The sequence below is a fragment of the Neltuma alba genome, unplaced genomic scaffold (assembly GCF_004799145.2).
Source record: "Neltuma alba isolate B1F8T4 unplaced genomic scaffold, ASM479914v2 tig00011497_pilon, whole genome shotgun sequence".
Classification (NCBI taxonomy): domain Eukaryota; kingdom Viridiplantae; phylum Streptophyta; class Magnoliopsida; order Fabales; family Fabaceae; genus Neltuma; species Neltuma alba.
In genome coordinates, this window is record NW_021636165.1 from 143,529 (window position 1) to 154,208 (window position 10,680).

Sequence of the window (10,680 nt, forward strand, 5' to 3'; positions counted from 1 at the left end):
TATGCAAAAAAGGTCTCTCATTTTTCCCACTCATTCTTCCTCATTTCTATTTCCACACGTTCTCTTCCCCACTCGCTCTCTCATAAACAAGATTGTTTTAGAAAAATAAATTGTATTATATATATATTTATTATCTTTAACTAATTTTCATGACATGTTGGTAATTTAAATGTAGAAGAAAAAAGATATATGGATAGTGTTAAAATCATGGTTTTAGCACTTAGAATTTAACTCATATTAAACTGTTAGTTCCCAAAGGTGCAATAGTGTTAAAATATGCTAATGTGTTATTAATTTTAATCGTAAGAGAACTAATCAAATAAATAAAAAAATAATAATTTTTTTTGTTAATATAATTTTTATTCCTTAAATTTGGGTCCTTTTTTGTTCCTCAAATTTCAAACTCGTGGTCTTAGTATTTAGAATTTAGCTCATCTTAAAATGTTAGTTCCTGAAAATGTAATAGTGTTAAAATATGCTAATGTGTCCTTAATGACATTAAAAGTGCTGATGTAAACTCATTAAATAGCATCTAATTGGATCTTGTGTAAATAACAAAATGCCCCTTTGACCAGCCTCCTGGAACCAGCAATAACAAAGAAAAAAATGGAAGGTTTCACAAAATTCAGACACATATTATTTGGTGAGTCCACATCACCACTTTAGTGTATTTATGACACTTTAGTAAATTTAACACAGTTACACATTTCTGGACTAACATTTTAAGATAGACTAAATTCTGAAAATTAAAACCATGTGATTGAAACTTGAGAGACTAAAACTAAAATTGATCCAAATTTTAGGGACTAAAATCATATTAGGGGTGAAACAATAGCATATAATTTACTAAAACCAAAATCCTCCATCTCCTCTGTCTTTTTTTTTAAACTTTTACCCCTTAGATTCATACCCACATCATCAATTTATTATTTAATTATTAATATTGATGTTTATTAATTTATCTGATTTATATACTATATATGTCAATTAAGTTAGCAACACCGTTAGTTACAAACTTTCTTCATCGCCCGCTCCACTCTCCCTCACCCGCGCACTCTGCCCCTGTACGAATGTATCCGGATCCCTCACAGCACCGTACTCATGGTTTCGCGATATGCCTGGTCCCTGCACTTGCTCACCGCCGCCCTCACTCCCTCCTTTCTTATTTGCCTTTGTGAGTCTCTCACTCTTGCGCTCACTCACTCTCTTCTCCTTCCCCTCGAGTCTCGCTGCCGAAGCAGAATGGCCACCCTTTTTACGAAAAATTTAGACAAGAGTGAGTGCATCTATCTTGCTCAGTTAGCTCAGAAGTTAGGCAAATTTGATCAGATGGCTTATTTTATGCATAAATGGGTGCTTTCTTCAGTCTTACCGGTGGAGCTCGACGTAGAGGAGAGGAATCTTCTCTTTGTCGCACAAAACAACGTGATTGAATCTCTCCGGACAGCCCGTCAGACCTTCTTGGCAGCCCAGCAAGAAGAGAGGGAGAAGGATTGCGTTTCTAGCTATCTTTATCTTATTGGAAAATATATATCGGATGCTGAGTACCACTTATCCAAAGAATGTTATAACATGCTGGAGCTCTTGAAATCTCATCTGATTCCCCCTGCTCGTGCGACTGACGATAAGGTCTACTATTATATGACGGAAGGGGATTATTACCGATACCTGGCTGAGGTCAAGGATGAGGAGGAGCGTAATTGGCATGCTGCAAAGGCCGAGACAGCTTACGTGAATGCTCAGGTTCTTTTTTCTTTTTGGGTACTTTTTGGTTCTTTCTGCATGGAATAATGTCTTGTCCCACTATCTCACAGGTTTTACTTAACATTACCTCCCCTCAATTTACGGCGCCCTTGATTTCCCTTTTTCATTATAGCAGGATGAATTCTTCGTTTTTTTCGCAATGGTTTGTGTTTAAGTTTGATTTGGTCAATCAGCGCCTCTGTTCTGGGTCTGTTTTGCTGTTAGATTTGTGCCATTTGCTCAAACATTAAAAATGTAGTTCTTCCATGTATGACCTAACATTATAACTGTTAAAAAAATGGATGATTTGAAATCTTATAATTCTAAAAATATTGTTCTGACTTTGGGCTTGTTGTCCTATTGGACTTCATAGGAACTGGCTACTGATCTTATTGCCACCCATGAAACAAAGTTGAATCTGGCACTCAACCACTCTACTTTCCTTTATGATTTTCTTAAGAAACCTTATGAAGCATCTGAGATAGCTAAGAAGGTATCCTTCGTTCCATCCTTGTCTCTACCTTTTCCTTATTTCCTGTTTATGCTATATTTGCTGAGGTCATAAACAGAAAATCTACTAAACTCTTGCTGATTTTCATTCTTGAAAGGCTTTTGAAGAGGCGGCTGATGAGCTGGTGAAGACTCTGGGAAAAGGACCCTACGATGACAGCGGCACAACAGTTGTCATGAAACTTATAAGAGACAAGCTTAAGGTTTGGGAGTCTGAGGCACCGGTAACTTACTACATAACTAACGTCTTGGATATTTTTGAAGCACATAAAAACAATTTTGATTGACTTGACTACACTGGGCATTATGCAGGGCCGGCTGCACAAGAGGCCATGGCGTTCCGAGTTCTTCCCTTAACCGCGGAGGCTGACCATTTGATTTTTGTGCGTTTCGATGCTGAACTTTGTCACTAGCGCTTCTATTTTAGTTTCGCATGTTTCATGCCTTAGCTTTGCATTACTGGAAAAAGCTTGAACTCTCCTCAGTTTTAGAAACTCTAATGGTAGTTAGCCAGTTCTGGAACTTGATATATTTTTGGGCTTTTAGATATATCATCGCGATATAACTCGGCTTAAATTTTCCGATATAATAATAATGAGGTTTAGTTTTACCTTAACTAGCATATGCGCGGGAGGATATGACTACTGGCGAAGATCTAATAGCAACCGTAAAGATGGGTGCAAATAACATATGCCATCACAAAAGGTCCGACAATCTAACTGTACACAGGAGACGCTTCCACAAAGAAGGTACCAACTAATTGGAAAAACATAACAAAGAATTACAACAATGAAGAGCAAACAGCCTAAACAGATGCATCCGACCAACAGATATGTTTATATCTCATGACAGCTTATCCTAAAGTCCATGTCTCTGAGAGAGCAATGAAAAACAAATTCAGTTCAACGTATTCATCAACTCCAACATAAGAAAGTATCATTTGTGATTGGAATAAGTGTTCATGGCACTAATCACTGAATGGAACATAGGTAATGGAATGTGCTTGGCTCATAATTATTTAATAATAAGGTTTAATTTAAATAATGAGATGTGGTATCCTATGCTAACGAACCACATGTATCAAACTGCAATGTCATTATACAAATCTTGATCTAAGATATAATGTCATAGTAGACTAGTATAAAGATGGAGGTGTGCTAATAAGAAGTTGCAGCATTTTCTCAATGAACGACTAGTCTCCTGCATCTTCCACCGTACATGAAAAAATTGAAAACAATACGCCACGGATGACTCATCTATCAGGAATGAACAGTTAATAATCGGACAATATTGACAGTCCCAAGGCAATGAACAGTTTTTGGAAATCTCAGTCATGTAATAGGCGAACGGGAGCAAAAATGATGGAAAATAAAAAGAAAATGCATGCTGGGCGTAACCTGTACACACTGCTTTTGATTAGGTAGTTGCAAAGCTTACAGTAACAGTCAATGCTAGTTCCCCGTCTATGAACTTGGGTCCCGTTTGATAGAAATCATTAAAAGTTAGAGGTAAGGATTATGATTGAGATTAAAAAAATTTATTAAAAAAATATTTAACATAAGAGATTGCTTGTTACATAAGATTAGTCAAATGTGGGGTTAGGAATACCATTGGGGGAAGTAGTAAGTAGTATTCCCCAATCCACATCTATATATAGGTTTGTCTAATCACATATCACAAGCAATTACTCATACTAAATATTATTATAATAATTTTTCTCAATCTCAATCTCAATATTTATTTTTCATTTCTAATGCTCCGCACCAACTGGGGTTTTAGATCTCATATGCATTGGAATGAGGAAACAAATGAGCTGATTATATATAATGCAAAAGCACGAAACCCAAAACGCGGTGTCCATTTTGTTGCGGAAGCTGGTGAGGGGAGCCGATGAGCAAGCAGCATCAACTCAGTTCCTTTTATAGCAAAGGTGTTTAGGTTATGTCGATTCTGTCATGAAAATATTTGGCAATCACGACGGCCAACCTCACCTTCTCGCCCCAAATCACCTGTCAATAAGTTAATGGCTCCGTTGGGATTAGATATTGAAAAAATAGTTTATTATGAATTTAACTTTTAGAAAAGTTAGATTGGCTAAAAACTAAATTAGGAATGACAACTTTCAAGGAATGACAACTTCAATATGCTTCTCCGTGTTCTTGTTATTTCTCCAACAGACTCACGCATACAAAATCTTTTTTCTTCTGAGAAAAGAAAAAATCTAATTGTTGTGTAACATGAAGTGTAAAAATCGTATGCTCTCATCATGTTTTTATTTTCTAAACAAACTGCCAAATTACACAGGCCAAAAGGAAAAAATAATGACATAAATATGGTTTCTTGGGCTTCATTCACCTTCGACATATATGCCTTATCTCAATGATCATGATGAAGGGTCAAGAAATGAGCGGATACTATGTTAAGTTCTAAATACAAGACATCATTTGTAGATTACAAATGAGATTTTATATTTAGGACCGGAGGTAGTAGTATGAAACTGGACAGCATGATATTCCTCTTCAATTGATCATGTTGGCATAGACACAGAAATTTCTGGCACTTAAGATAACCATACTGAGGTTCTTATGTTATCAAAGATTAGCCTCCATGAGATCAGCAGGTTTTATATAGCCACGTTTACAGGTATCTAGCCGGTCAAAATTCTCACCGACCAGCATGATGTCTTTATCTGCTGGTTTTCCCATCTCCTTGAGCTTGTATATAACAAATTCTGGTTTACTGCAGGTCCAAATCAAAATAATGAGACAGATCACAGGATGAGTCATCACATTGAATCAAAACAAACAAGCATTGTTCAAAGTATGAACCACTGAAGATGTCCAATGGTGATATTACAGATATGGGATTTAAGGAAAGATTCGAAATACCGAATATATGATTCCGAACAAATGAGACCTTCATCAGAAACAGATAGAACATATGATCGGAATAAAGGTAACCACGGAGATAGCTTGTCTTTATCGGAATGAGCTACCTATTATACCATTGGGTGGTAGCAAGTTTCATAAGAAATAACAGAAAATGGATCAAGAAGGAGATCGTTGATCTTTTAGATTAAACCAAGGCTGATTACATGTTTGCAGAAACATGCATTACAATGATTGTTATAAAGTAATGTTATTTGTATGCTTGCGAATGAAAAAGACGCAAGCTTTAGGATTTCTGTTCAAGGACGCGCAGGCGATCTTAAAGATCAAATAAAGGGGCTAGCCAATAAATTCAAGTAAAGTTTATCAGTCTGTTGAAACCAGACTATCTATTATGAAAAGCCGATGATGACGATGTGAAGTTCTTTGTGAATGTTCCATATAATCAAAGATGAGAAAGATGCAAGTTGTCTTGATGATTGAGCACAAAGTCTTGCCAAGCCGACTAAAGTACATCAAGGTTTATACATAATGCCCATTAGCTGACATTTGCTTTTGTGATATAAAAACCCATTACAAACATTGATTATTTAGTCTGACATGTGTAGATGATATGTAGTGCTAAAATGAGAACAGGGCATGAAGAAATTGACCCTGCATTCTGCCGTCAAAAATATCACTCCCACCACTCTCTAGTATCTTAGCTTTTCTCTCAACTGTGCATCAAAAGCCATTTTGTTCATTTTTGTTTCTTATAAAGATTAAAAATCCTAATTCCTCCTAGGCATGATCGGAACAAAAGCAATATAACTGGAAGCTCTGCAAAAAAGTCCTTGAGTTCCAAAAGAGATGCATTGTAAAAGCATCGACCTCAGGAGGTGTACTATATTTAAAGTTCAAGCAAATCAATCCATTTCATTGCCGTATGAGCAATAGAAATTGTACTATGTCTGAGCAAAAGAAATTGTACTATGTCCACTTTCGCATCCATTTATATGAATGCTTTAGTATAATTGCTCCTAAACTGTTAACTAAAGAAAGCATCATATGGCAACATGGACCAAATGCAACATACAGGAACTGAGGCCAAAAGAAAAGAAAATCCCAAAAAGGTAAAAAGCATGTAAACGAAAACACCTCTCTCTGTTTTTTTGTATATAGATGTTCTTTTTCTGTTATGCCATGCATCCCTTTAAAAAACTTCTGTTTTTTTTTGGTGAATAGAAGGCTAAAAGATCATGCAAAAGAGGGAAAAAAAACTAAAAGTTCTATAATCCTTGTTTATCAAAATCTAATAACGTCCTTCAATCTAAGGGGTGTCAATTGAAAAAAAAAAAATCGCATCAAGGTCATGAGTAGAACCGACAAGTCAATACTTGTTCTTGATGAAATTCTTCCAAGTCTAATGAATACACTTGCACACAAAAAGGCCTATCGTGATCAGCTTGTTGAGCTTCCTTCTTGTTAAGCAACGCTGGGAGATAAAATCCCACTATCTTGCAATCATTAGCAACGCTACTGAATCCAAACCCTACCGCGAAAACGCGATGATAATCATATATTGTTTGGGGTACCTCTCTTATCGTCACCGGGTATTATACAGACCCCATTTTTTAACTGTGATTTACGAAATATGAGATAAATATATAAAAAAAGTTTTGTCATAGCTTATGTAAAATGAACTTATATAAACATATTTGGTTTCACAATTTCATTTCTTGTTCTTCTCTTCTGCTCAAAACGACACCTGAAAATCTTCAGTTTTGGAGGATACAAATTAAATTAGGTGCGACAACCAAGGTTCTCATTCAATTTTCATCACAACATAAATATCACGGACTCATTACTATGATGCAATTCAAACTATCCAAAATCTAACATAGATAGTTTAAATTTAAAATTTTTAATTTAATTTTTTCAATGATAATTTTTTTAAAAATATTAGTTTTAAGATTATACTATCTTTATTTAAAGTCGTTGTCTATTCAAATAAAAATTTATTTAAAATACGTTACAGTTTTAAATTAAATCTAGACATCCAAAATCAATTTGGATGACTTAGACTAAGATGAATACCCCATGCTCATCTTTTTTTTTTTTAATCAGCGTTGAATGTGCTTTAGACAAACAAAAACATTGGAATGAAAAAACATACCTTAATAAGAAATCCTGTGTAACCAAGATTGTCATGTTCTTTCACAAGTCTCCAGAATGGAAAATACAACACATTTTTTTATGGCTTCCCAAGTGTCTACATAATTGGTTAATTATTCACGAAGAAACGATGAAACTAAGAAAATAGGATCAAAATATGAATTTAGTCCGAGAATTACATAAAACCCCTGTTAGAGGCAACATAACAAATGCGAATCCACCACCGCCAATAGGGAGATCCCATATATCCCATTCGCTAGATTCAATTATACTTGATACTCCTCCGGTCCTTAATATAAGACCCATTTAACTAATTTGATTAAATTAAGAAAGTTAGGTAAGTTAGTTAATTATAAAAGTGACACATTTTTCCTAAAACACCATAATCATCTTTCTTAATACCTCCTCTTCCTCTTCTACTTGACTATAGTTGAGAGGGTATCCATAGGGGTAATTTAGAGAAAATTGATAAATATGAAAAATGAGTCTTATATTTAGGATCAAAACCAACTCAAGAATTGGGTTCTATATTAAGGACCGGAGGAGTATATATTGAAGCCTCAAGATAGTAGAACTCACATGAAAGAATCAAATGGGACCTTTCCTTGTTTTTTTTTTCTTTTATTGCCTAAAGTTATAGAGCGGACTTAGCACAAAACAAATGGGATCTAATTACTTGCAAGGAGAAGGGAAGAATTGGTACACCTGGGCCAGGATTTTGCCGATTAGTAAGCACTGTGTAAGTACGTATAAGGAAGGAGACGAATACAGTGAATATTAGTGAGGAGGCTATAGGAAATAGACCAGAGAAGATGCGAAATATACATGAAGCTGCTAATAGTTGTGCATGTATACTAACTCCAATCCTTATAATTGACTAATTTAAGTAAATTAAGAAAATTAGTTAAGTTAGTTATTTGTAATAAATATGTGTTGTCTTTTCTAAAATATTCTTACTAATCAAAAGTATAGTACAGACTAGTCTTCTAAAAGTCCCCATTTTCCTCCCATCTTTCATTTCCATCTAGAGATCAGTTAATTCCTCATATATATAGGAGCACCTAAACCCATATATTCATTCTTGATGAAATAGAAAGGCGCAAAGATAAAGTTTGCAACAACTAGTGCTGATCTAAATTTCTCCATTCCAGATGATAGATACAACCAAACCAAACATGTTAAAAGGTTTTATAGTTCAAAATTGATGATTTTCCAAAGCAAGATTAATCTTTAGCATCAAAATTTGAACGGATGAACAATTCAAGACTATAGTGGGAGCACAATGAAGAGCAATTGAACCATGCACTAGGGCCAATATCCTTCGTCATTCGGTTTTAAAGGAGAAGCGATGTCATGATTCGCCGTAATCTCACAAGAAATCTTCAAAATTGGTAAATACAGGCTTACAATTTCAGTAAAATAGAGGAACCAGAAAAAATCACGAGCTCAGATCAGTTTCTGGTTTTAAGATCAAGTATTTTGACTCGTGACATATATGCGCGCGCGCACACATATAGTTATTTAGATGTAACCAGAGGGATAAATCCTGGTCATATAGCTTCCCAAGGTTAGGAACCTTCGGACAAGGTTTAATGTTGCAAGTCTGAACAAATGTTATAACATATTGTCCCATCTTCATCAAAGTATAGCATTTTGCCATTGCAATATGCTCCAGTAATTTTTTTTCTAAGAAAACTGTGCAATGATAAAATAATAAAACAAAAAACTTAGTAAGTAAAACTCAAATGTTCAAAGGTTTTGTGGCAGCGTTTTCACCAAAATTGCTAAGTCAAAGTAAATCCAGAATGTGAAAACAAGAATTTCATATATAGCAAGGCTATTCAACATAATGAGGCTCTCTAAATATTATAATTAAAAGGAATAAGTTTACATAATGGCAGACAAAATGAGAACTTAAGATACCGAGAAAAGAACAAAGAGAAGAGCGAGTAAGAAAGACCTAAAAGATCTACTCTAGAATGCCCCTTGAGCAATGAAGCAATATAATATATATCCTCCAGAAACTTTAGCCTTTGTGCTCCAACACATAATGGAAAAAAACAAAGATGGATCAAAATTGTTTGATTTCTTATCCAACAGAACTTCAGAATAGGCTTTCCATGTGGGCAGACTACTCCCTGGCAGATAGTTCTTCTATTGTTGCCAGAGTTGAGCAGAAAGAATCCCCATCCATAGACATGAGGCTCTCCACATAATCGAGTTTTTGACGCACATTATAGATAGAGGGATAGATGTTGAAGCGCTTCAATTCATGATTAGCAGTGAGAATGAGCAAATGAACCTCGTGTATGTATCGAAAGACTATTTCATTCCTCCAAAAGTATAACGGACTTAAGCCCCATGAAGTTGGTCCAATACTATATTTCTTAGTCCACCCCCAACTCTTTCCAGATGCACCACTTCCCTCTTCCAACACCCATAAATCCATGAAACTAGGTTTAAGCCTACCTCCGTATTGATAAAGCACAGCAACTTTGTTCTCGTACACATCCAACACAATTTGAGAGGAAGGATTAGTACGAAGAGGGATTAAAAAAGGGGTTGGTATCAATGAAAAAACTTCCATTGTTAGATCAAATGAAACTATCTTGACGGAAGCTTCACCCCATCCCAACCAAAATATAGCCCCATTAAAAGTGAGAGGTTCACAAGGAAATGCTCGAAGCCGCCGTAGAGCCCCAGATTCCACTTCTTTCCAGGACCCCGTTCTTAGCGAAAACACTTCCCCGTGAATACCGCCGTCCTCGTCAAATTTGATTGAAGGACAGTTAGTCGCATAAATTCTCACTATCTTATAATCCCTAACCACAGGACAAAGCCCAAATCCCCATCCCAGAGCCTTATCTTTCGCTGACCTGGGTACTTGCCTTACCTCTCTAGTCGCTGGGTTCAACAACAAAAGCGAAGGAGGAGGGGAATGATTATAAACACCATTCAGTAGTACCACACAAAGCAAGCCGTTGCTGGAACCAATGATGCGGTCAAGATTCCTTAAGGAATCCATGGCGGGTATTCTCTCAACTTCCACAGTTTCCGTCTTATATGGAACCAAACACAAGCGCGAATATCTAGGGTTGGGACTGAAATCAGTGCAGATAACAAGAGGGTTGCTGTGAGCAGACTGGTGGTAGTGCTCTGCGATGAAATCTGGGGATTCCAAGAGATTTTTCCAATCTTTACACACAGCAAGAAATCGAACAAGGGATTTAACAGGAAGCCTTTTGAGAATGTTTCGGATGATGTCCAGGGGCAGAAAAGGATTGTCGCCTCCAATCTTTTCCACGGATTTAACTGGAAGAAGCCTTTTGAGAATGTTGTGGATGATCTCCAGAGGCAGACAAAGATTGTCGCCTGCAATCGCCAT

General features: G+C 36.1%; 2 protein-coding genes across 2 annotated transcripts; one reads left to right on the forward strand and one right to left on the reverse strand.

Moving 5' to 3' along the window:
- The first annotated feature begins 1,101 nt into the window (after positions 1-1,101).
- LOC114714262 (14-3-3 protein 10-like) lies at positions 1,102-2,610 on the forward strand. Its single transcript, XM_028898993.1, has 4 exons — positions 1,102-1,743; positions 2,117-2,236; positions 2,352-2,477; positions 2,566-2,610. The coding sequence occupies exons 1-4, from the start codon at positions 1,102-1,104 to the stop codon at positions 2,608-2,610; spliced, it is 933 nt and encodes a 310-aa protein (XP_028754826.1).
- A 6,816-nt stretch (positions 2,611-9,426) lies between these two features.
- Positions 9,427-10,680, reverse strand: LOC114714264 (F-box protein CPR1-like). The gene has a single exon (XM_028898994.1). It carries the CDS (start codon positions 10,678-10,680, stop codon positions 9,427-9,429), a length of 1,254 nt encoding a protein of 417 aa, XP_028754827.1.

What these genes read in the sequence shown, in the direction of transcription:
- LOC114714262 (XM_028898993.1), top strand. Translation starts at nt 1,102, where the DNA reads ATGGTTTCGCGATATGCCTGGTCCCTGCACTTGCTCACCGCCGCCCTC. An exon ending in CAGCTTACGTGAATGCTCAG is followed by an intron (nt 1,744 to 2,116) that starts GTTCTTTTTTCT and finishes TGGACTTCATAG; the next exon opens with GAACTGGCTACTGATCTTAT. An exon ending in TTTGGGAGTCTGAGGCACCG is followed by an intron (nt 2,478 to 2,565) that starts GTAACTTACTAC and finishes GGCATTATGCAG; the next exon opens with GGCCGGCTGCACAAGAGGCC.
- LOC114714264 (XM_028898994.1), bottom strand. Translation starts at nt 10,680, where the DNA reads ATGGCGATTGCAGGCGACAATCTTTGTCTGCCTCTGGAGATCATCCAC.